At 36.9% G+C, this 27,952-nt stretch overlaps 1 protein-coding gene across 3 annotated transcripts in view; it reads left to right on the top strand.

Moving 5' to 3' along the window:
* Positions 1–27,952, top strand: part of CFAP65 (cilia and flagella associated protein 65) — a 351,728-nt gene that overhangs the window by 46,735 nt on the left and 277,041 nt on the right. For all 3 annotated transcript variants that reach the window (XM_033945108.1, XM_033945107.1, XM_033945109.1), the window contains 3 exons: positions 9,034–9,233; positions 9,960–10,099; positions 26,156–26,381. In XM_033945108.1, the coding sequence (XP_033800999.1) occupies positions 9,034–9,233; positions 9,960–10,099; positions 26,156–26,381 (566 nt within the window). The remainder of the gene's footprint in view (positions 1–9,033; positions 9,234–9,959; positions 10,100–26,155; positions 26,382–27,952) is intronic.

The raw sequence follows: 27,952 nt of genomic DNA, 5'->3' as shown, positions 1-27,952 counted from the left end.
CATGCTTAGCCCGTGAGCCCTTGCCGCCTACATAAAGGGTTGGTGGTAGGGTCTCATGCGCTAATGGCCACAGCACGGGGCCATTAATAGCAAAAACTGGCCATTTTAGCTCAGCATGTGGGAATGAGTTGCATAAAGATTGGTAAAAGGGTCCCTTAATAGGTCGACTGAAAAAATACTCTTACATTTGCTTTGGTTTCATAGAATGCCTCCAAATCCTAATATGGTGTTTGACCTTGTGGGGCTGAAGTACTGAAAGGGAAAAATGCAGTTTGGGAGGGGTGTAGCTTTGGAGCGCACCGGAATGGTCGAGTGAATGATCGGCTCCGCTGAGAAAGGCTATTTATAGAAATATATAGACATTTAAAATACTTGTGAGTCACATCGGAGTATATATTTTGTTAGGGTAATGGCGTCGGGTAAGCAAAACAAAAGTATTTCGGTGGGATCAGGATCGGGAAGTGTTAAGAGATCAAAGTTAGATTCAACTTCCCCATCAACGGTTCCACTGCCAACGGAAGAAATTGAAAACAGGGATTTAATGAAAGAACTGCAGCAGATAAAAGAAATAGTATTAGAAAATGCAAAAAACATTCAGGAAGTTAAAGATGAAGTGGCAAATCTTACCAAAAGAATGCAGTTAGTGGATGTAAAGTTAGATCAGCTTAAGAAACGTGCTGAGAACACAGAAGCAGAAATATTAATTTATAAAAAAGATCATAAAGAAATAGATTTATTAAAGAGGGAGCTGGAAGATTTATCTAACCGTGAAAGGAGAAATAATTTGAGGCTGATTGGGATTCCGGAAGGGATTGAAAAAAATGATCCTATAGCGTTTCTTGCTAATTTTCTGCCAAAAATCCTGCCAATTAAATGTTTCTATCCGTTGGAAATACAAAGGGCACATCAGGTCCCAACAAGAAGATTAAACAGTCAGAGAAGACCGCGTCCACTGATCTATAAATTGCTACGTTATCAGCAGGTTGCAGAAATTATTAAACTTGCAAAAGAGAACAAAAATCTTAAGTGCCAAGATTCAAAGATATATATTATGCCAGATTTTGCAAAAGTGACAGCATACAAAAGAAAACAGCTTTTAGAATTGCGTCCACAGTTAAGATCATTAGGAGCTAGATATGGACTAATATACCTGGCAATTATGTGGGTTACTTATGAAAACAGGACTTTAAACTTTGAGGATGCAGTAAAATTGAAGGAGTGTATAGATCAGTGTGAGCAGCCTATGGTTTCTTAAGGGGAATGATACAGTTAAATTTGAAAGAGTTCTACATTCTGATAATGACATGTGGACTTCTGAAGCTGCTACATGGATTTGTAATATATTAGAATACTGAATTGCATATAACTATAAGTTTAAAGATGGTTAACACATTAAAGGCAGGAACACATTAAATGGTTTCAAAGAAGGTTTGGATAGATTCCTAGAAGAAAAAGGGATTGAAGGGTATAGATAGATATATATCACTGCTCAGGCAATGGGCTTGATGGGCCACCGCGGGAGCGGACCGCTGAGCAGGATGGACCTCTGGTCTGCCTCAGAGGAGGCAACTTCTTATGTTCTTATGTTAAAGTTCAAGGTGAAGCTGCTGATGGATTTTCATTTCAAGGATTTTATGGAAATAAGTGCAGATTAAAATATATGTTGGTGCCAGTCTTCTCTTTTTACAAATGTGGCTTCTTGTGACCATAAAAAGGAATTGAAGTATTTCAGATTTAACAAGGATATAATAAGCTCTACATAAAGGGAAGAATGATTTCATTATTGAAGATTTTAGTAAAGTTTGGAATGTTTCTACACTGTAATGGGATTTTATTTGGATCGGAGTGCAGGACTGTGAATGGGAGGATTGCCTGTATGATACGGTCTGATCCTTGCCTTGCACCATGCTTTCACTTAGACTCTCGTCGGACCTAAAGGATTTCTGTATCGATGGATGGTGTCATATAGGAATATTGCAATAAAAGCTGTGCATACTACACCTTGAGACTAAAATAATTGAGAAGAAGGATCAGAAGTTCAGCTCATCTGCTGCATTATGAATTTCATAATAAAGATTGTTGTGACTTGATATTGTATGCAGTGCTTTGGACAAATGTCTTCTGTTATATTTGTGCAAATTGGAAGATTTATTGGCAATTTTTCAAGATGTTTTCAAAATGAAAATCTGACTATAAGCTATTTTGTGAGTCTTCTGAGATGGTATGAGCCTTGAAGTTTCATAAGTGATGAAATGCATTGGTCATGAGGTGCAGCATTCTGTATGTCATATACTGCAACTGTAAGCTTGAAATAGTTCTGGGATTATTCAAGTTTATTAATAAAAATTTGATGAATCGCCTATTAGAATCACTAATAATAATAATAATAATAATAACTTTATTTTTCTATACCGCCATAGTCAGGCAACTTCTAGGCGGTTTACATTGTAAGAAGGCTGGACATTCAGCGAATAACAAGTACAGTACAATACTAATACAATACAATAAATCCACATATAATACAGTAGAGAGAGTCCAAATTCAAAATCATACAATAAGTTTAAATACAGTACCGAATAAAGAGTCTAGATGCAGTACAATAGTCTAAATGGTAACTTACATATTAATTGGAGGTCTAAGGGTAATGAGTGTCTGAAAGATTTAGAACATCCGTGAGAGGGGTCTTAGTGGGGAGGGGACCGTTTTAGCCAATGAATTTAGCGAATAGGGTGGTTTTGATCGATTTGCGGAAAGTATTATAAGTCATGTTTGGTTCGTACAATCAAAAATATAGTAAGATAAAAGAGGTACACATTTAACAATATTCTTATATCGTAAACAAACGTGAGATTGCATGAATTCGACACAGTAGAGATTAAAGGTTTGAAGACAGAGATGATTTTTTAAAGGAAGAAAGACTTTGGAGATGTACAATCAGACTGGATTATGCAGGAATTTTGGTTTTTGGAACTTCCTGCATGAAAGCTCGAGCAATATAAGAAAAGTTGTGTATTATCATTAAAGAAGTCTGAAGCATTGGGGGAAATTGATAGATATTGTATTTGTCAGATGAATCCTAATGTGAAACATTCAAATTTTGATCAGATGTCAGGATGTGAAGAAATATATGGAAGGGAGGAGTGATGTAATTTTCTTTGTGATTTTCTTTTCTGTATGGCTAGTAATAGTGTTATTACATAATTAATAAAAAAAGGAATATAAATTAAATGATTCCTGTATAATAGGTGACTTACATTATATTATTGGGAAATTTGATACTAATTTTAGAATTGTTTGTGGATTTGGCTTAAAGGGAGCTTTTCATTTACTTGATTCTACATGTGCATTTCAAAGTTTGCACTAATGATTTGGGTGGGATGGGGGTATAGTGGGTTGGGTTTGGGTGAAGGGAAAGGGATTAGTTCAGGTTTTCAAAGTGGGGAAAAAGATTATTTAAGAATTATTTTGTGGAAATATGTGGTATTGTGATTAATCAGTATAATGGATTTTAAAATTCTTTCATTGAACGTTAATGGTCTCAATCATCCGATTAAAAGAAAAAAGACATTATTATACTTAAAACAACAGAATGCGGACGTTTGCTTTATTCAAGAGACACACTTGTCTGATGAGGAATCTAAAAAATTAATAGGTAATTGAATGAAGTATTGTTTTTTGCACCTGCGGTAGGGAAAAAGGCTGGTGTAGCTATCCTAATTAACAAAAAGTGCTCTGCAGTGTTTAAAATGATGGCTGCAGATCTTTTAGGTAGATGGTTGCATGTAGACATGAGCATGGGTAATACTACTGTGACGCTTTTCAATGTATATGACCCTAATTCAAATCAAATTGAGTTTTTTAAGACTCTTCAACAATTAGTTTTACCACTGGCTGCTACCAATTTAGTAGTGGCGGGGGATTTTAATGCTGTTATGGATCCTTTAATGGATAAAAAAACCTAGTAAAATTATAAAATCTCTAGGCTTAGATAATTTTGTACAATCTTGTAATTTAAAAGATATATGGCGAACACTTCATTTTAATGATCGGGAATTTTCTTTCTGTTTACATGTTCATAAATCTTTTTCTAGAATAGATTATATTTTTGATTCTGACCAGTTAATACAACAGGTTACATGAGCCTCCATAGACCCAATAATTTTGTCGGATCATGGTGGTGTGTGGATTGAATTAATTTTTGCAGATCAAGATAATACTAAACCTGTCTGGAGATTTGATAATGCATTGCTTGTAGATCCAAAATTTTGTGAGGATTTTAAATTAAAGATTAATGATTTTTTTCAAATTAATAACACGGAAGAAATCTCTATAGAAACTTTATGGGATGCTTTTAAGGCAACCATGAGAGGACAAATTATTTCATTCTCAGCATATATTAAGAAACAACTAAAAAAAACAATTTTCTACTCTGGAACAAGAAATTAAGGTCTTAGAATCAAAATTAATTGATAAATGGGAATATTCTACGTTACAAGCTCTTTTAAAAGCTAAATGTAGATATAATGAGATTTCTTCTAAATTGATAAGGAAAGATATTTTTTCTCAGCAAGCTTTGTATTATGAGAGCTCAAATAAGGTGGGAAGATTATTGGCAAATTATCTTAAAGCAAAAAAAAGCAAGACAAAAATAAGTGTAATTAAAGATGAAAAAGGTGATACTCATTCTCAAATTGGATCTATATTAAAACAATTTTTAAATTTTTATAAATCCCTTTATTCTTCTGAGCCTTACTTATACAGAGAAAAAGATGGTTTAGAATTTTTGAGGGTCCAAAATTAATTGAGGGTCCAAAAATTCCTGATCATATAAAAAGAAATCTAGAAGAGCCGATATCACTTACAAACAGCACTGAAGTCCCTTAGAGTAGGGACCGCTCCAGGTGGTGATGGTTTTACGGTAGAGTTTTATAAATCATTCCAAATTGCCCTATTACCTTATTTGTTAGTTGTTAGTTGTGACTCAACTAAATAAAGGTTGTATTTCAGGTACTATGGCAGAATCATTAACTATTGTTTTACCGAAGCCAAATAGAGATCCCACGTTGGTTTCAAATTACAGGCCTATTTCTTTAATAAATGTAGATGGTAAATTGTTGGCTAAACTTTTAGCCTTGCGTTTGGCTAAGGCTCTTTCTTATATAGTTGGTATGCACCAAACGGGTTTTGTTGCTCAGAGACACTCTTTTAATAATACCAGATTGGCCTTTCATATGTTATATCTAACAAAAACCATAGAGGATCCGGCTTTTTCTGTATCCTTAGATGCTGAGAAGGCTTTTGACCGGGTAGAATGGACCTTTATGTATCAAGCCATGGATTGTTTTTGTATTGGTTCAGGATTTATACAAATGATTCAAACGTTGTATAGCTCCCCTGTTGCTAGATCATATATTAACAATAATTTCTCAGATTGCTTTAAGTTACAAAGGGGAGTTAGACAAGGTTGTCCCTTATCTCCTTTGCTTTTTGATATAGTACTTGAATCCTTATTATTAGCTATTCAACAGGTAAAGGAAATACAAGGTATTCCGCGTTCTGGAAAGGAATATAAGGTATCTGCTTATGCAGATGATATATTGCTTCATTTGAGATATCCTGAAACAACCATTCCATGTTTACTTGAATTGATTGAAAAATTTGGGAAATTATCCGGTTATAAAATAAATTGGACTAAGTTAGAAGTTCTTCCTCTAAATGTACATTGTACAAAAGGCTTATTTGACTCATTCCCTTTTATTTGGAAAGATGATGGAATAAAATATTTAGGAATATGGATAAAAAATACACTTGATGAGACAATGAAAGTGAATGAAAGATCTTTATTACAAAAGGTAACAGAGTTATGTGAGCAATGGAATCCTTTACATCTATCTTGGTGGGGGAGAGTCCAAACTATTAAGATGATGATTTTGCCTGTAGTTTGTTACCAAATGTATATGATACCAGTTTTTTTTTCAGGGGTCCTTCTATAAAAAATTAAACAGTATTCTTACCAAATTTATTTGGCTGGGTAAAAATGCAAGAGTTGCCTTAGTGTCTTTGCAAAAGCCAATTGTGGAGGGTGGGGTAAATTTTCCCAACTACTATAGATATCATCAGTCTTATATTATGCGCCAGGGTATGTATTGGGTCCTCCCAGAGCTCATGGATAAGCTTCCAGATTGGTTGGTGTTGGAATGGCAGCTCATGTTTCCCATTAGGTTTGGTCATCTTCTTAGTATCAAAATGCCTAGAATACGAAAAGAAAATAGAATTTTAATGGACACATGGGAAACTATAAGATTTATCAATAACTTATTCCAATTCAAAAATCTACACATCAAACTATATGGCTAAACTCCAGGATTCAAATAGGTGGTTTCAAGATTGTCTGAAAGGATTGGATAAAAGCAGGTATACGCACATTAGATGATGTTATATCTAATGGTAAACTGCTTGATTTTTCACAGTTGCAACACAAATTTGGCCTTGATAAAAAACAAAGTTATAAATGGTTGCAACCGAAGCAGGCTATTCAGGCAGAGTTCCCTGAATGGAAATCTCTTAATAATCAATTTAGTTTAGAATTCTTATGCTTTCAGGCAGACTTCCTGGGTCACCAAGCCGCGCAGTGGTATAAATTACTATCTGTATATTTGAATAAGAAACCAAAAACTGGACTTAGAGATATTTGGAGCATTGAGATAAAGCATCAAATTAATGCATCTCAATGGCCACGTATTTGGTCTTGGAGGGTGAAATGTACAATGTCTGCATCTAGGCCGGTAAGTTTGACATCGGTTCCAGGCAAGATGGTAGAAGCACTGATAAAGGACAGCATCTGTGAGCACATCGAAAAAAATGGGCTGATGAAAGCGAGCCAACATGGCTTCTGCAAGGGAAGATCGTGCCAAACAAACTTACTGCACTTCTTTGAGGGGGTAAACAGCCAGTTGGACAAAGGGGAACCTGTAGACATCATTTACCTTGACTTCCAAAAGGCCTTTGACAAGGTACCCCATGAGCGGCTACTTAGGAAGCTGTGGAACCACGGGGTGAAAGGGGACGTACACAGATGGATCAAACACTGGTTGGCAGGCAGGAGACAGAGGGTTGGAGTGAAGGGTCACTACTCGGGCTGGAGGAAAGTCACGAGCGGAGTTCCGCAGGGGTCTGTACTTGGACTGCTGCTGTTCAATATATTTATTAATGACCTGGAAACGGGGACGAAATGTGAAGTTATAAAATTTGCGGACGACACTAAACTCTGTAGAAGGGTTAGAACTACGGAAGAGTGTGAGGACCTACAAAGGGACCTAAACAAACTGGAGGAGTGGGCGAATAAATGGCAGATGAAATTCAATGTAGGGAAATGCAAGGTCATGCATATAGGGAGAAAGAACCCGATGTTCAGCTACCAAATGGGGGGATTAGTATTAGAGGGAAGTAACCTTAAAAGAGATTTGGGTGTACTGGTGGATACAACAATGAAGTCAACGGCGCAATGCACAGCAGCCGCGAAGAAGGCAAACAGAATGTTGGGTATTATTAAAAATGGTATTACGACCAGAACAAAAGAAGTCATCCTGCCGTTGTATCGGGCAATGGTGCGCCCGCACCTGGAGTACTGTGTTCAGTATTGATCACCGTACCTTAAGAAGGATATGGCAATACTTGAGAGGGTCCAGAGGAGAGCGACACAAATGATTAAGGGCATGGAAAACCTTTCATACACTGAAAGATTGGAGAGGCTGGAGCTCTTCTCCCTGGAAAAGCGGAGACTCAGAGGAGACATGATAGAAACCTACAAGATCATGAAGGGCATGGAGAAAGTAGAGAGAGATAGATTCTTCCAATTTTCAAAACATAAAAGAACAAGAGGGCATTAGGAAAAATTGGAAGGGGATAGATTCAAAACAAATGCTAGGAAGTTTTTCTTTACTCAGCGGGTGGTGGACACCTGGAATGCGCTTCCAGAGGACGTAATAGGGCAGAGTACGGTACTGGGGTTTAAGAAAGGATTGGACAATTTCCTGTTGGAAAAGGGGATAGAAGGGTATAGATAGAGGATTACTGCACAGGTCCTGGACCTGTTGGGCCGCCGCGTGAGCGGACTGCTGGGCACGATGGACCTCAGGTCTGACCCGGCAGAGGCATTGCTTATGTTCTTATGTTCTTATGAGGCAAACATGGTTTTTCTTGTTGCATAGAGCATTCTGGACCCCTGTTTGTTTACAAAAATTGGATTGCTCTAAGTCTAATAGATGTTGGCATTGTCATCTCGAGGCTGGAACTTTAGATCATTTATTATTTCATTGTCCATTTATTAAGGATTTTTGACAGTCGATCTGGGATCAAATAGATTGTATGTTAGAAAATCATGTGGCGTTGTCGTATGACACAATTTTATTTGGCATGTCTATGAGAGTTGAAAGCCAATTATCTTCTAGTAATAATGATATTGATATTTTAATGATATTGACAGGAGTTGCCATCCAACAAATAACATATAATTGGAAAGACTATAAAAGACTGAATTATTGTTTTTGGTGGAATTCAGTGTGCTACTTGTATAAATTGGAAAGAGCGCTAGCAGTTCAAAAAGGATATTTTAATAAATTTAAGGATGTATGGGGGCCATTAATGAATTATTGTAAGGATTAATTATCACCTTTGCCTACTTTATATAATTGCTGATTTAGGTTGGGGGGAGGGTTTTTGTGTTTTGAATTCATTATTAGATATGAAAGAAATGTTATGATATTATATTATGTTATGTATATTATTCATATCAATTTGGTGGGAGGAATGGGGTTAAAGCTTATTTTTAAGACTAGTTCTAGAAATTCAAGTGATGTATATTTAAAATCTTGTTATTTTCTGTACACTTGATGTAAAATATAAAATGAATAAAGAATTAAAAAAAGAAAAATGCAGTTTGGTATATAGTGCAATGTTTATAAGATGTTGGCTGATTCTTCCTTAAGTTTCTGGCATCTGATCTAACGGTTCCATCTATCTTTTGTTGTCCAGCGAGTTGCAGACAGATTTTAAGTTGGAGGCACCAGAATATTTTATTTTATTGCCAGCCAGTGGCAGACTGGAGCCAAAAGAGAAATGCAAGATAAAGGTTGTCTTTAAGCCCCAAAAGGCTATGCCACATGAGGTGAAAGCAGTCTGTCAGTATGGAGTCCAGTGGAACAAGCAAAAGAGCATCTATTTATTATCCCTTGGTAAGATTTCAAGCCAGCGCCTTTTAAAATACTGACTGTCACCAACTGAATTAGCCTTGCAGACGCAGTGCTGGGCCATGTGCAGTGATAGCAGTGGCCTCGGCTGCTCGGGATTCTTGCTGAGATGACATTAAAAAAATGTAAATTTTTGCTCAAGATATATTTCTTTCACCTGGCCTTTAATATTGTCTGATGTGCAATGGAAAGTTTATTAGCACACGGAGTTCATAGACATATTTTAGTATTCTTTTTTTTTCCTTGAATGGATGTTTTAGGTCTTTTCTATCTGATTTTATGGCATTCCTTTCCTTTTATCTATTTTTATATTTCTTTTATTGTAAGCCACCTGAATCTTAGTAATCAAATTTTAAATAAACTCTAAACTGAATATCCGGGGATAGTTGTTCCAGTGTGGCTGCCTGAGCTTGTTCACATTCTGGCCAATATTTAGTGGGGGCCTACCTAAGACATTTATGTGGGCCCCGGCTGAATATTGGCTGGGATGCCCATACCAAAGAGAACTGTGCAGAGGCACTCCCAGTTCTGGTCTGATCCCCCCCACACCTCCAACATGGAGAATAGCATTTTCCAAAGTGGCTGTCACAGTCTATCCCAGCAGCCTTGTGGTATTTCTGATATTTTTGTACCAAAGACTATGTGCACCTCAGGAGCCACAGATATTTTTTTCCCACTCTAATACTTATGTTTTTATTTTATATTTTACAGCTAAATATTCACATCTCTTGGTTAAAGGGTCAAAGGATGCATCTTTCACTGCAGGGCTGCAGCACTCTGAGCTTCATTTTGGGCCTGTTGCTGTTGGTACCACTGCAAAGAAATACATGGAAATAATCAACATGTCCCCGGTACGTGCCCAACATGCTGATACAAAATGGTGTTCATTTTAGAAGTGCTGTTCTTGATGTAGGGACTTTGGATCATCTTTTGTATTACTGTCCCCATATCTTAGCCTTTTGGAATTCAATCTGGGATCAAATAAATTGTTTATTGGAAAATCATGTAGCGTTATCTTATGATACTGTGATATTTGGAATGTCCATGAGAAAAAAGAGTCAGATATCATCGTGTAACAATAAACTTTTATTGATCATGACAGGTGTTGCCATCCAACATATTACTAATAACTGGAAAGACCACAGTAGACTTAATTTTAATTTCTGGTGGAATTCGTTGTGTCATTTATATAGAATGGAAAGATCACTGGTGGTACAGAATGGAAATTATAAAAATTTTATAAAAATATGGGAGCCATTAACATCTTTTTGTCATGATTAAATGCCGTTTTTCTATTAATTATACACCACTTAGTGTTGGGAGGGGGGAGGATTTCTATTGGAGGGTTTATGGCTTAGAGGGAGGGTGGGGGAGGGTTGCTTTTATGTTTATAAAGTATACTGCTAAGATGTTCAAGTGGTCTATTTAATATTGTTCATATGAATTTTGTACACTTGATGAAAGCTTAAAATTAAATAAAGAATTTAAAAAAACAAAAAACAAGAAGTGCTGTTCACAATGTAGGTGTTGATAAACCAGCATACATGTCTAAATCCTGATATTACAAAGCTGGGATATATACATGTAAAATGCAAAACGTGCATTGCTCCTCACTTTATACTTGAATTTCTTACTAATGCTTGGATCAGCCTTTTGGATGAGCTGTAGTGTCCAACCTGACTGTAATCTGTCAGCTAGACAAATAGGCATTGACCAACCCCAAGCTTGGGAGTCAACCACTTGTGTGTCTCACTTGCCCTGGGTCAGTAGCATGGATTGTTGCCTGGATTGGCCTCCGTGGGAGTAGGATCCTGGTCTAACCAAGTGGGGCTATTCTTATGTTCTCCCTGTCTATGAAAAAAGATTGTTTCTCACCTGTAACATGTTTGATCAAGAACATAATTCTTTCCACCTCTTGAAGAGTTGCATTCTTTCTTAAGCTCTGGAATTATCTAATAATTATAATAATTTATTTTCTTATATACCGCCCTACCCACAGTTCTGGGCGGTTCACAACAAGGAATAAAACTGAACAATTCAGCGAAGAGGATACAATTTCATAATAAAAAAACAATACTTCGTAAGCAATCAAATGCAGCAGAGACTATTATACAATTTAAAATATTAAAAAGTCTAATGAAGTCTAAGGAGACCACTGTACACACAGGAAGGGCTACACATGCCCACAACTCTGCACTTTGTTCTGAGCTCTGCTAGTAGTTACCATACAGCTCCAGAAAAAGGCTTTTAATAGAAGTAAAGCCCAGATGTCTTTTTTTTTTCTTTTTTAAATCTTTATTAAATTTTCAGTTCCTACAAAAGTGCAATATAACATACTTGTCATAAATCTAAGAATTAAGCACTTATAAGCTATCAGAAATAGTTCATCAATGTCAAAATGAATAAATAAATAATTTACATCTGATTTTGGTTGTGGGGGGGGGGGAGGAAAAGTATTGTAATACTTATTTGACCGATTGTAGTGGCCCTCTCTCCGCTTCTATTTAATATTTTTTGGGCACCTCTACTAACTCTTAGCCAATCCATTGGATTTTCCGCTTTTGCATACGCAGACGATATCCAATTACTTTACCCCCTAAATCTAGCAGATCCAAAAGAGATAATATCTATTAATAATAAGCTAACACAAATAAGCCAATGGCTTAAGGGCAACATGTTGGCGTTGAATGCAACCAAATCATCAGTGATGCTCTTCCCATGGAAAAGAGAATTAAAAGAACAATTTTCATTTCAGATACTACTAAACAATATCCCCCTCCAACAAGTGAATACAACAAAAATATTGGGAGTAACCCTGGATCAAGAATTCAGTTATCATAACTAAATTAGTTCAGTAGTTAAAAATTGTTTCAACAAGTTACGTCTCATCAGATCATTAACTAAAGTTCTTAAACCGGTAGCTCTCAACACTCTTATTCATTCTCTAATCATTTCTAGGCTAGATTATTGTAACACTTTATACCATGGTATAGCCAATAAAGAAATAAGAAGATTACAGATAATACAAAATACAGCAATAAAAATTATTATGAATTCAAAAAAGTATGATCACGTCACACCACTTTTACAAGCTGCACATTGGTTACCTGTTACACATAGAATAACGTTTAAAATCATATTACTAACATTTAAAATTCAACAATCGCACGAGCCGATATTCTTGGATCGACTCTTAATACCTTATTCTCCATTTAGAACACTCAGATCAACACAACAAAACTTACTAACTATTCCTTCTTTGAAAATAATTAGGACCAGAAGAGCAACCATTTTTTCAGTACTAGCTTCCCAAAAGTGGAATAATTTGCCAATTTACTTACGCAGGGAACCATCATTAGACAAATTTAAGCGTGCCTTAAAAGGCTTTCTTTATAAAGATGCATTCAATATGTAGATAGAACATTCAAGTAAACACAATATTTTGACCCCCAATGAATTAAACAAATAGGTCATCAAATTGAAACTGTAAGCTCTTTTTAAAAACTTTTTTCGTTAAAAAAAAGGCTGATAATATATAGACTGTTCAATTAATCTAAACAAAATCCTCATATTCTGACTGAATTCATTACAAATGATTAAAGCATCTTCAATCAATTCGTTCTATACTTCTTAAATGATCCCATCCTTTGTGTTCAAACCTTATATGTTTCTTTTTTTTTATAAATTGTAGTTCTTCCCATTACCCATTTGTATCAGTTTGTACTAATTTGTAATAGAACAAAATGATTTGTATGTAATGTCTTATCTTATTTTATTTTGTCCACCCTGCTCTCTTTTTATGTATTGAAACATGTAATACGCATTGAAATATATGATATTGCGTAAAAATCAAAATCTATTAAACTTGAAACTATTCTTTAAAAGCACTGTTTTTGGAATGGAAAATTAATAAAGATTTATATATATAAAAAAAGAAATAATTAATCAACCCTTAACAAATATAAATCCCCCTCCCTTCCCTTCCCCCTAGAAAACATCGTAAATCAGAAGATCATTTAAGTATATACCTCCCCCCACTGGATGTGCCATTATTACATCAAACAAAGTTAAACTGTAATGATTCTACAAAAGACATCAATGGGCCTCAAATTAATTAAAAAATTTTTGTGTTCCCTGACAAATCAGCATTTGTTTTTTCATATTTATACAATAAACATAAATTTGCCTACCAGAACGTAAAGCTAAGACGGTCCCAATTTTTCCAGTTGCGCATAATCAATTGTACAGCTGTACCCGTCATAATTAAAAATAGTCGCCTTTTATATATATCTAAGGGATCTTTTACATGCAACACAGTTCCACAAATCACTACCTCATAGGTGAAAGGGATCACCAATCTAAAATATTATTAATATGTCCCCAAATTGACTTCCAAAAGCTCAGTATCATAGGACAACAAAACAGTAAGTGATCCAATGTTCCTATGTTTAAGTGACAATGCTATTAGACCTAGAATTATTCAACTTATTCAATCTAACTGGGGTCCAAATAGAACGATTTAACAAAAAAAAAAAACAAAAAAAACCTAAGTTTGTCCCATAGATGCTGACCTTGTTACTCATTGCTTTCAATTGAAATAAAACCCGGATATCGCAATTCGTTCTCTTTTATTCCGATAACCCTATCTGGGAGAGATATTCTGTCATGGTAATAAGTGATGACCTCATCCACTTGTGTGCCTGACAAATCCTGCTGTCTATGGATATAGTGAGAAACTTTCTTTCCCGTACTATGGGCATTAGTATATACTGTGCTTTGCAGACATTACCCCTGTATGTAGAAGTTTTTAATGATTCATTTACTTGAGGGCTTGTACTTACCTGGAAGGCTTAGAAGGTGAGAAGTGACCTAGTGGTAGAACTGTTAACTCTGCGAGGTTATGGGATCAAAACCCAAAACTGCTCCTTGTGACCCCAGGCAAATCATTTAATCCTCCATTGCCCCAGGTACAAAATAAGAACCTATATAAACCACTTTAAATGTAACCACAAAAAGGTGGCATATAGAAGTCCCATTCACCCCCCCCAACGATTCTAGTTTCAAGCCTTCTTCAGTAGGTTAGCCAGTCTGCTGCTGAAGACACTTGTTTCCCACTTTGATAGATGATACCATCTCTGCTCAGCAGCCCTTGGAAAATCATCCCATGGTCCAGGAAACTGCGGGGTAACCTGGTCACACAAAAATTTGCAGTGAAAACCTAGCTGGTTAGGGTCAGCTGAATATTTCGTAATGATAACTGGCTAACGTTAATCAGTTATCTAGCCCCCTCAGTGAGTCTTTGACCTCTGTATTTTATGCATTGTTCAAAGGGACAGGCTGTATAACTTTATAAGGATAAGTTATCTGTTTAAGGTTAGCGATATATACAGTGAATGTAAATGGATAAATACAGCTGCTTATCGATATAAAGTTATACTTGCTCTTTTTAGGAAGCATTAATAAGTTTAGCTGAATATTGCCACTATCCTGCTCCTTCTGTAACTTGGCTCCTAAATTTTAATCGCCATTTAGGTGTTTATACTATGGAATACTAGCGCTTAAACTGCAAGAAGCACACTGGCTACCGATCTCATATAGAATAACATATAAAATCGCATCGCTAACATTTAAAATCCAGCAAACCAATACTCCAACATTTTTACATCGATATTTAATACCATATTCCCCAACTAGACCTTTAAGATCAACAGATCAGCATTTGCTATCCATTTCATCATTGAAAGTAATAGGCACTAGAAGAACTTCAATCTTTTCGATCTTGGGACCTCAGCTTTGGAACCAGCTACCAATCTATTTACGTGCTGAAACCTCTTTAGATAAATTTAAAAGCAGACTAAAAAGTTACCTATATAAAGATGCATTTGAATCTTAGATTGGATTTTTCTCTTTTTTTTTTCTTTAACCAGATTTATAAATAGGTCACCGACCTTTCTATTCACTTTTAGATCAAGCCTCATTTAAACATTTCTTTTTAGATCAAATTTTACTTTAAAAAAAACCCCAAACTTTGGCTTTAAATACCCTTCCTGATGTTGTCCCTTCCTCATTGGTTTTTTTTTTTTAACAATTGTAATTTATCCCTGCCTCCCTTATGTATCTTCAATTCACTATGGATATGATTGTATGTTTATTGGGGGCGTGGCTTGGACGCGAACTCTGATGGTTGGGTGAGTGAGTAGCTCCGTGTATACAAGCCTATTTATAGAAAATACTACAAAAATAATTAAATTATAAAAGAAAAACGGCTAAATAACATCAAAATATGGCATCTAGCAAACAAAATAAAGGAGAATCTATGGCTGGAGGATCCGGTACAGGAAGCAACAAAAGATCAAAGCCGGAGCCTAGCACTCCTCCTTCAAAGGTGCCGTTACCATCAGACGAAAGCCCCGACGTTATGGAGGAATTACGGCAAATAAAGGAGATTGTTTTAGATAGCAATAAAAAATTACAAAAAGCAATGGACGATGCTGCAATCCTCACTAAAAGAGTGGAGGTGACAGAAAACAGAATAACTATTTTGGAGGAAAACTCGGAGCAAATAAATATGGATATGAGACACAATAAAACAATATGGAAAGAGATCACAGAAATTAAAAGAGATCTTGAAGATAGCCGGAATCGAGAACGAAGAAATAATTTAAGAATTATCGGGATGCCGGAAGGGATGGAAAAAAAACGACCCTATAACTTTCTTGGAACAATTTTTGCCTAAAGTGCTGCCATTAAAATTCAAAACTGAATTAGAAATAGAAAGAGCACACAGGATCCCAACTCAGAGGAAAAACTCACAAATGGGTCCAAGAACTTTAATTTTTAAGCTCCTGAGACATCAACAAGCAGTAGAAATTTGTCAACTAGCCAAAGAGATTAAAAATCTCAAATGTCAGGACGCAAAAATACACATTGTCCCTGACTTTGCAAGAGAAACGGCATTGAGAAGAAAACAATTTCTAGACTTGAGACCCCAATTAAGATCCCTGGGGGCTAGGTATGGGCTCCTATATCCGGCAGTAATGAAAATAACAATTAATAATACAACTCAAAATTTCTCGGACCCGAAAAAACTACAGGAATTTCTTGAGCAACATGAACAACCAATGTCCTCTTAAGAACATCTGAAAGGATCTTTTCAAAATTAATTATCTACATATATTATGACTTTTGATAATATGAACATACAGGAAAATTTCAGTTAAAACTCAAAACTTCTAATACAACGGTTAGAATCGCACGTGGATGGAACTATAATTTGAAATACATGGAACGTTCTTAATAAGAAGCAAGAAGAGAACATTACCCTCAGGCCAACTTAAGGACATAAATTTTTTCTGATCTTCATAATTTTATTCTGGATTTTATAATAAAATAGACTTACATGTAACATCGTGGAGCTGAAAGGGATCCGATTGAAATCTTAGCGCAGAATACTGCTTTTGACTCACTGACCTTAAAGTAAAATAGTTACTGATTGGCTATAGAAACGTAAAGGGCGTTACTTGCAAGGGAAGAGAAAAACTCCTTCAATCATATTAACGAATATAATGTCAAAGATAAAAGTAGAATATGATTGGTTAAATTAGGTGATTTCCTGTTAGAGGAGGTACTTCCGGATAAGTTTTGCGTTTCAAAAGGGTCGGAGGGGAAAAAAAAAAATATACAGGGAGTTCTTATTTTATCTATTGATTCTCCTGGTAAGATCCAAATTTCATCTTAGAAATTCTCCTGTATATTCCTCAAAAAAAAAAAAAAAAAAGTCATATTTTATGGTTTAATAACGTCTTATTCTAATGCTTCGAAGTGATAGCACTGTTGCTATTTTGATTTGCTGGCTCTTCTAGTTTTCATCTTAGGAATTCTCCTATGCTTTTGATGCATTATATTTTCATATATATTTATATTATAAACTAAGAATATATCATTTTGATGTTTAAACACTATTATATTGTTGTTCATGAGGTTAAAACTAACTCCTGATTTTAAAAAAAAAATAATAATAATACATTTTAAATCATCTGGATGCAAGGATCTTATACTATATTATTGAGGATAATGAACAAGCTTATAAATGAATAAGTATAGATAAAGATTCCCTTATAATTCCTATATAATTCGGATATAGATCCTGAGATTTTATATTTATGATAAAAAAGAAGGGGAAAAAATTAATTTAATTGTAGTAATTAAAGTTGAATTTGGTAATAGCTTGTGGGAGTTATTTATACCTAACCTCAATCTGCGTATCCAAGTTTTCGTATTTAGTAGGGGGTGGGAGGGAGGGAAAGGGGGGGGAGATATTTAATGAAGGGATGGGTGAGGGTAGGGGCTGGGACATTATAAAACATTTAATACATTGGGATAAGTTATTAAAAATAATTATTTACTGTTCAATTTTGGGATATTTGTGCTTTAAAAATTTAAATGGATCTTAAGATTCTATCTTTGAATGTTAATGGTCTAAATCATATAATAAAAAGGAAAAAAGCATTATTATTTTTAAAAAGGCAAGATGCGGATATATGCTTTATACAAGAGACCCACCTTTCAAATATTGAATCAAATAAATTGGAAGGAGGTTGGGTCAAGCATTGTTTTTTCTCACCAGCTATAGGGAAAAAAGCGGGTGTTGCTATTCTAGTGAATAAAAAAATGCTCTGCTTCATTCAAATTAAAAGCATCAGATATTCATGGAAGATGGGTAAATGTGGAAATGAGCGTGGGAAATACTACCATGACGTTGTTTAATATATATGCCCCTAATTTGAACCAAAATGAATTTTTTAAGACTCTTCAACAATTGATTTTGCCACTGGCTACTTCAAATCTAATAGTAGCTGGGGATTTTAATGCTGTTATGGATCCTCCATTGGATAAAAACCCAAGTAGATTTATGAAATCTATGGGATTAGATAATTTGGTACAATCTTGCGATTTGACAGATATTTGGCGAATACTTCATTTTGATGGACGGGAATTTTCTTTCTGTTCTCATGTTCATAATTCTTTTTCAAGAATAGATTATATTTTTATTTCAAATAATTTGGCACATCAGGTGTCACAAGCTGCCATTGATCCAATCATTTTATCTGATCATGGTGGGGTCTGGATTGAAATTAAGATTGCAGATCAAAATACTAATAGACCAATTTGGAAGTTTGATAATACATTGCTTGCTGATCCAATATTTTGTGAGAATCTTCAAACAAAAATGAAGGATTATTTTCAATTGAATGATAAAGACGAGATCTCTATGGAAATATTATGGGATGCTTTTAAGGCATCAATGAGAGGACAAATAATTTCTTATTCGGCTTATCTTAAAAAACAGATTAAAAAACAATTTTTAAATTTAGAAAAAGATTAAAATTTTAGAATTAAAACTTATAGAAAAATGGGAATATTCTATTCAACAAGAATTGTTAAAACTTAAAGGGAAATATAATGAGATTTCATCTAAATTGATCAGGAAAGATATATTTTCTCAACAAGCTTTGTATTATGGTAACTCAAATAAGGCGGGAAGAATATTGGCAAATTATCTTAAAGCGAAAAAAAGGAAATCAAAATTAATTGCCATTAAAGATGAAAATGGTGAAACATTTACACAAATTAAGCCTATTTTAAAACAGTTCCTAAAGTTTTATAGATCTCTTTATTCTTCCGAGACTTATTTAAATAAAGAAAAAGATGGTTTAGAATTTTTGAAAATGTTAGAGGGTCCAAAAATTCCTGAACATGTAAAACGAAGTTTGGAAGAACCAATATCACTAAAAGAATTAGGAACAGCTTTGAAGTCCCTTAGAGTTGGATCCGCTCCAGTTGGTGATGGATATACGGTAGAATTCTATAAAACATTTCAAAATTTTCTATTGCCCTATTTATTAAATCTTTATCAATACCAACTTAATAAAGGTTCTATTAATGGCACTATAGCAGAATCTTTAACTATTGTTTTGCCAAAGCCAAATAAAGATCCCACTTTGGTTTCAAACTATAGGCCAATATCTTTAATAAATGTAGATGGTAAATTACTAGCAAAAATATTAGCCTTAAGATTGGCTAAAGCTCTCCCTTATATTATAGGTATGCATCAAACAGGATTCGTTGCTCAAAGACATTCATCTCATAATACCAGATTAGCATTCCATATGTTATACTTAACAAAGAAAATGAATGAGCCTACTTTTGCTGTTTCTTTAGATGCAGAAAAGGCTTTTGATAGAGTAGAATGGACCTTTATGTATCAGGCATTGGAATGGTTTGGTATAGGTCCTGGATTCATACAAATAATACAAACATTGTATAGCTCCCCTTCTGCTAGATTATATATTAATAATACTTTTTCAGAAAAATTTAATTTACAGAGGGGAGTTAGACAAGGTTGTCCCTTGTCTCCTTTACTGTTTGATATTGTTTTAGAACCCTTAATATTAGCTATCCAACAAGTAAAGGAAATACAAGGTATACCACATTCAGATAGAGAATATAAAGTATCTGCATATGCAGATGATTTACTATTGTATTTGAGGAATCCAGAATCTACTATTCCACATTTACTTGAGTTGATTGAGAAATTTGGAAAGTTCTCAGGATATAAGATAAATTGGAATAAATCAGAAGTTCTTCCATTAAATGTACACTGTACAAAAGGATTATTTGATGCATTCTCTTTTGTTTGGAAGGAGGAGGCTATTAAATATCTGGGAATTTGGATTACAAAAACAGTGAATGAAACAATGAAAAGTAATGAAAAAAGCATATTACAAAAGGTGACAGAAATGTGTGAGCAATGGAATCCTTTGCATTTATCTTGGTGGGGAAGAGTACAAACTGTTAAAATGATGATTTTGCTTGTAGTTTGTTACCAAATGGGGATGATACCAGTTTTCTTTCATGAATCTTTTTATAAAAAATGAAATAGGATTTTGACAAAATTTATTTGGCTTGGAAAAACCCCCAGAATTGCTTTAGTGTCGTTGCAAAGGCCAATTGTGGAGGGCGGGGTAAATTTTCCCAATTTTTATAAGTACCATCAAGCCTATATTTTACGTCAAGGTATGTATTGGATCCTCCCAGAGCCCACTGATAATATTCCAGACTGGTTCTGGTTAGAATGGAGACTTATGTTTCCCTTGCGTCTTAGTCATGTAGTTAGTATCAGAATGCCAAGGTTATATAAAGAAATACTTGAAAATATCAAAATAGCTGGACTAGTGCATAACAATTTCAATACCCATGGTTTTAGTTTTTCATGAGTGTGCCTCAGCCCCACCACTCCACCGCTGTACTATCTTGTGACTGCGTGGAGATTTATGTGGCCATTCATCATCGGCTGCTCGTGTCTTTTTAATTTTATAGAATTGTGAAAAGATGCCTTCATATGCATATATTTTTTTTAAAATGTTTTTCTTAATTTCAAAGATGGTGTAAATACTTAGCTCTTATCAGCCAACGTCTGGGAGTCTAACCCGACATGTTTCGCGCCAACCGGCGCTGTATCAAGGGTCTCCCGAGTACGCGCTAGTCATCCGACTCATAGTATTGCTCAGATCTTACTCATGAAAAACTAAAACCATGGGTATTGAAATTGTTATGCACTAGTCCAGCTATTTTGATATTTTCAAGTATTTCTATATTTTGGGACTGGTACAAGCTTTTACCACCATAGCCATATTCGAGGAAGCTTAAGGTTATATAAAGAGCATAAAATATTTATGGATACTTGGAAAACTCTAAGATATATAAGTAATCTAACTCCTATTCCAATAAGTAAATCAACAACACAAACGATTTGGTTAAACCCCAAGATCAAGGTTGGCGGTTTTAAAATAATCTGGAAACATTGGATGATAGCAAGTATTCGTATTTTGGATGATGTAATACAAAATGGTAAGTTGCTGGAGTTTTCACAATTGCAACATAAATTTGATCTTAATAAGTCACAATATTTTAGATGGTTGCAATTGAAGCAATCCATTCAGGCAGGGTTCCCTGAATGGAAAAATCTTACTAATTATTATAGTTTGGAATTCTTATGTTTCCAGATGGATTCAACAGATCATAAAGCCGCACAATGGTATAAATTAATATCTGGATTTGTAAATAAAAAACCAAAAAATGGTCTTAGAGACATTTGGAGCATTGAGATAAAGCACCAAATTACTGCATCTCAATGGCCACGACTTTGGTCTTGGAGGTTAAAATGTACGGTGTCAGCATCCATGAGACAAACTTGGTTTTTTCTATTGCATAGAGCTTTTTGGACCCCTGTTCGTTTACAAAAGATAGATAGTTCTAGGTCTAATAGATGCTGGCACTGTCAAGTTGAAGTCGGAACATTAGATCACCTTTTATTCTATTGTCCATTCATCTTAACATTCTGGAAGTCAATTTGGCCTCAAATCAATAGGATGTTAGAAAATCCGGTAGCCTTGACATATGATACTATTTTATTTGGCACAACTATGAGAGCAAGAAGTCAAATTTCGGCAAGCAACAACAAATTACTGTTTATTTTAACTGGAATAGCAATATAGCAAATAACATATAATTGGAAAAAACATGACATGTTAAACTACAATTTCTGGTGGAATTCTGTATGCCATATATACAAAATGGAACTCACCATTGCAACACAAAAAGGCTATGTGAGTAAATTTCAAAAAGTCTGGGGACCGTTAACAGATTTCTGTAATGAATGATTAACTTTTCCCATGATAAGATATTTGAATAGAGGGGAATGGGGTGGGATTTTATTTCTGATTATTACATACTATATCAATATTTGAATGAATTTACAATAAAGTTGATTTTATGTATTATTGATTGGGAGGGAGGGAAGGATGGGGGATTATTATATTCAATAAGAATTATATAAATTTAGATTTCTTGCATAATATTATAACTTTATATAATATTAATTTTCTAAAGAAATGTTAAATTTGATGTTAATATATGAGTTAATCAAGTGTGTATATTCAAGTTTCTAATGAGTTTATTTGAAACACTTGTTGTAACATAAGAAAATGAATAAAGATTTATAAAAGAAAAAAAACAGATTGTATGTTTATTGTTTTAAAATGGTTCCCATAAATTATCATTGTTATACGCATTGACAATACTTGACATTGCGTTCAAATCAAAATCTCAATAAACTTGAAATTTGTATGTGTACACTTGTACACATAAGCGCTATTGTATATATAGTGGACATAACTTACTTAGGCCCCCTTTTATCAAACTGTGTAAGTGTTTTTTATTGCAGACTGCTGCGATAAAAGCTCCAACACTCATAGAATTCCTAGATAGAAAACCCTTATGTAGCTTGTTAAAAGGGGGCCTTAGCATGTAAATACAAAGGGGAGCAAGACCAACATTCTGTGCATACCTTACAGGTAAATGGCGCTTTCAGGCCCACACTTTTACGCCTGCTTTTGACATGGCATCAGAAGGCAGCTGTTGACTCACACTTGAATGGAATCTTGGCATCCAGATGCTGATATAGAAATAGTGCTCAATGTGCTGCATCTGGGCACCTAACTTGTGCCCACTTATAAAATCACCCTATCAGTATACATTTTTAGCCTCTGCCTAGATTGCCCCAAATCTCACGGGGATCAGTATTTAGCCAGATGCTGCCAGCATTTGTTTTGCTCACTGCCAGCAGAATCCATGGATATTCAGTGCTTGGCCAAATCCAGGCACTGGCATTGAATATCCTCTATAATAAAACCCTTACCCGCGCATGCACTGTTGAACCGGCATGATCCCTGCTGCCGTGATTTCTGCTTCCGTGCCAAATTCAATTTGCGGTGCTTGGGGCGGCTTGCAACTGCTTGCGGCGCATGGAGAGATTTGAGCGGCAGAGGCGGTTTGACTCCTGCGCTGCCGCTGCCGGGACGCCTCTTCTCACCCCCGGACCAGCAAACGCAGCAGCCGTGGGGTATTTGCTAGGCTGGCCCACTTCGATAATGCGAGGTGGGCCGGCCTAGCAAAAGCCCCAAGGCTGCCCGGGCTAGCGGATGCTGGACAGGGGGAGCAGGGAAAGGAGAAGGGTTACTACTGGATAGGTGGGGAACAGGGGGGGAGGTGAAAGGAAGGGAGAAGGCCTACTGCTAGACAGTGGGAACAGGGAAGAGGTGCTGCTGGACAGGGGGGAGGTAAAAGGAAGGGAGAAGGCTTAATGCTAGACAGGGAGAGCAAGAAAGGGGTGCTGCTGGACAGGGGGGAGGTAAAAGGAAGGGAGAAGGCCTACTGCTAGACAGTGGGAGCAGGGAAGAAGTTCTGCTGGACAGGGGGGAGGTAAAAGGAAGGGAGAAGGCCTACTGCTGGACAGGGGGAGCAGCGAAGGGATGCTACTGGACAGGGGGGGAGGTAAAAGGAAGGGAGAAGGCCTACTGCTAGACAGTGGGAACAGGGAAGAGGTTCTGCTGGACAGGGGGGAAGTAAAACGAAGGGAGAAGTGTTGCTGCTGGACAGGGGGAGCAGGCAAGGGGTGGTGGTGGACAGCCGAGGGAAGAGAAAGAAAAAAAGACAGACAGCAGCCAAGGAGAGAGAGAGAGAGAGAGAGACAAAGAAAGAAAGAAAGACAGACAGAAAGAAAGGCAGATACACATATCTATTCTAGCACCCATTAATGTAACGGGCTTAAAGACTAGTCAGGTTATATTTAGCCAGGTAACACTTATCTTATTAAGTACTATATTCAGAACTTAACTAGATAAGTTAATCTGGATAAAAATAGTACTGGGTTTTATCCCAGGACAAGCAGGCAGCCTATTCTTACATGTGGGTGACGTCATCCATGGAGCCCCGGATGCGGACAGCCTTGCAAGCAGACTTGCTTGTAGAAACCCTAGAAGTTTCGCAACTGCTGCACTGCGCATGCGCGAGTGCCTTCTCGCCCAGTGTAGGGCGTGTCTCCTGAGTTTTCAATTTTCCGCGGAGCTGAGAAGTCCTCTTTAACGCTCTGAGCTGAACTTAGTTCTACTTAGAGCTACTCACCGCAGCTCGTGTTTTATTTTACTTTATTACCGTGTTGCTGTGTTTTTCTTTTCTTCGTGTATTAAAAAAAAGGAATTTTTTTTCTACTCTTTTTCCGTCGAGTGATGGCGGGGCCCACCGTACACCCTCAGCTTGCAGGCTTCGATTTCGCGGCAGATATTTTTCCTTCTATGTCCCGGCCGGTCACGGGCTTCAAGAAGTGTAGCTAGTGCCAGTGTGGTGCCTTCAGTGTTTGGGGCCTGACCATTGCCCGGAGTCATGCATTCGCTGTGCTATTCTTCAACCTCGAGCCCTTAAACGCCGTCCAATTCAAGTGGAGAAGATTTTTGGTATGGAATTCCCTACCCCAGTCTCGACCTTGACCTCTGACATGGTCAAGCTTTCCACGGGGTGTTCTCCTCTGACCTCGACCTCAGCTTCGACTCTTATCGTTTGGAAAGTCCTCCTCTTCGTTGACATCTGCTGAGTCTACTCTTTGGCTTCCCTCAGGTCAGATACCTCAACAGATGCTTCCAGCGGTAGTTCTCAAGCTACCCAAGAAACATTCATCCAAGGCGAAGCATACGTCTTCCTCTTCATCCTCAGAGCCTTTAGCCTGAGCAAGTGTTGCAGTTAAAGACCCGGATACACAATTGCAGGCTACCATCTAGACCATTTTGGAGCAGGAGTTTGGTAAATTACTTGCCAAACATATTCCTGCCTCGACTCTGCCTCCTACAGTCCAGCCTGGGCACTCAGCAGTCTCACAAGGAGTCAAGTCCTTGCCTGTGCCTCGAGCTGAATCTACACACTCTATGCAAGGAGTCAAGTCTTTGCGAGTGTCAGGTCTGGATTCTTCACATTCCATACAAGGGGAGTGCTTCGAGATACCTCGATCCAAACAGCTGCGTCTTCTATGGTGTCTCGTCCTCGCTCTACAGCTTCCAGCCCTTCATCCTCACATAAGGCATTGCCCTTTTCGAGGTATAGGGCGAAGTCTCCTCGACCATGAGCACGACCTGTTTCCAGACATCACTCCCATCACCGGTTGATGCACTCATCAAGGTGCAGGTCCTCTTCAAGAGACAGGCCTCGATCATCCAGGCATACCAGCTCTTCGAGGCCTCCAACCCCTTGATCGAGGACACCGTTAGAAGAACCTGCGGGTTCTGCTTCTCTCAGTGGCTCATCCATGCCTGCTTACTCGCTTGGCTATCAATACTCCAGAGAGGCCTCGCCTTCGTTCTCTACTCGAGGTGCCTCAAGGTCATCGAGGCCATCCTCTTGCGGATCAATTGTCCTTTTCCTCCTTCCTCCATCAGATGGCTGAGGACCTGGATCTCAAATTGGATTCTGGTTCTAAGAACTCTAAGGAGTATTTAGAGGAAATGGGTTTGCCTCGACCTCCTGCGGAGTCTCTCAAACTTGTTATGGTAAGTACCTGTGCTTTATGTGGTCCTATTTGTCCACATAACTTACCCAGTTACTAGAAAAGTGACAACTCCACTGCCAGACCACTTGACTAGGGGGCTAACTAGGTATATTCAGCCACTAACGATACCCAGTTAGCTCTGGACAAGTGATTTAAATGGCCCTTTAAATCACTCTGAATATTGACCCCATGATTTATACTGCCAAATTGTTTAGCTGTTTATACAACCAAAAGTTAGCAATTCCTTGGATGCAAAAACCTTTTTAAAAAAACTCAATAATGCAGTTTGCACAGTTCTTTTTAGTACTGGACCATAAATTATATTGTGGTTTATGCAAAAATGTCTGACCTTTGGTGAAAATGTTCTCTGGATAATGATGTTAATATATCCAAGCTTAGTTGCTAACCTTAGATTAGTTTGTAAGGTCCACACTATTGCTAAATCCTGAGTCTGTTGTTCTTTGTGCGACAGGTTAATGCTCAATTCTGCATCGAGAGGATAAAACCACCATCTGAACTTGAGGACTATGTGTTTTTTTGTGAGGTTGTGCAGGGTGTGGTACCGGCTTATAGGAAGCTACAGATCCCAGTGAAGTACACACCTCAAACAGTGGGAGTTGCGAGTATAGATTTCTTCACTGTGATTCCACTTGGGAGCATCTCCAAATCTGTTCTAAAGGTGACTGGATTGTGCCAAGGTATGGAGCCCACAGCAGTTCATTTAGTTATACTCAGCTTTCCAACCTTGCTTCATTTCTCACTTACTAATATATTCCTCACAAATACATGCTTATGGCTAATCTAAGTGTCCTTTTCATGATCATAGAAACATGATGGCAGATCAAGGCCAAATGGCCCATCTAGTCTGCCCATCTCTTTCTCTCTCTCAGAGATCCCATGTGCCTATCCCATGCCCTCTTGAATTCAAAGACAGTCTCTGTTTCCACCACTTCTTCTGAGAGACTGTTCCACGCATCTATCACCTTTTCCGTAAAAAAGTATTTCATTAGATTACTCCAGAGCCTATCACCTCTTTTTTTTAAAAAAATTCTTTATTCATTTTTCCTCTTACAACAAGTGTATAATTGAAATGTATTGGAACAGATGTTAAATTACTAATATATCGTAATGTTTTCCATGTATCCATTAATATTCTGTTTTCCTTATACAATCTAGGCATTTTAATACTGAGAACATGACATAAGCGCAGAGGAAACATGAGTTGCCATTCAACCATAGCTAGTCTGGGGTATTATCTATGAGCTCTGGGAGGACCCAATACATACCCTGGCGTAAAATATAGGCTTGATGATACCTATAAAAATTGGGAAAATTTACCCCACCCTCTGTAATTGGTTTTTGTAAAGATACTAGAGTGATTCTAGGAGTTTTACCTAGCCAAGCAAATTTGGTAAGAATACTGTTTAACTTTTTATAAAAGGACCCTCTAAAAAAACTGGTAACATACTCAATTGATAACAAAACACAGGCAATATCATCATTTTAATCGTTTGGACTCTCCCCCCACCAAGAACATTTAAAAAGAAGAAGGGTGAGAAAGAAGGCAAGATTTGAGTGGACAGAGGCAAAAAAGAAAAGAAAAAGTTAAGAAAGCTGAAAGGGAAAAATCAATACGTTGGAGACAAGCATAAGGAGGAAATGGAAGAAAAAAAATGGACAGCAGACACTGGAAAGAGAATTAGTTGAAGATAGACAAAAAGCAGAAAGAGAAACTGGGACCAAGATGATGGGAAAACAAAATATCCAGACAACAAGGAAGAAAAAATAGTTTTATTTTGAATTTATTAACTGGAATATGTTAGCTTTGGGATATGTGCATCACAATTATTTTTGTATTCAGTGGCGTAGTCATATACAGCTGATTTAGGGGAGGGACTGGAGCCCAAAATTAGTGGATGGGCACCAAAGTTTCTCACCGCCTGAGTGCAATTTACAAATACTTGAGCTATGGGGGATTCCCAAGCCCTGCCACCTGAAGACATCTTCCTCCAGTCTGCCAAACCCAAATCTCCAAGCTTTGCAGCCAATGGCAATATCCTCAAGGTACCACTGCTTTCATGCATGCATAAAAGCCAAGGTGTGTGTGTGGGGGGGGGGGGGTAGCAGGGAGGAGGGAAGGCAGCAGCTCTGCAATATTGCTGCCAGCTACAGAACTTGGGAAGTTGGAGGGGAGGAGGTGGCTGTCAGTTGGTGAGGCTTGGGGATCCCTACTAGCTACAGCAGGGGAGATGTTCATTTTGAGGGAGCC

This window comes from Geotrypetes seraphini, chromosome 5 (assembly GCF_902459505.1).
Source record: "Geotrypetes seraphini chromosome 5, aGeoSer1.1, whole genome shotgun sequence".
In the NCBI taxonomy this organism is placed as follows: domain Eukaryota; kingdom Metazoa; phylum Chordata; class Amphibia; order Gymnophiona; family Dermophiidae; genus Geotrypetes; species Geotrypetes seraphini.
The sequence above is the reverse complement of the archived record's forward strand: the minus strand, read 5'-3'. Positions and strand labels throughout refer to the sequence as shown.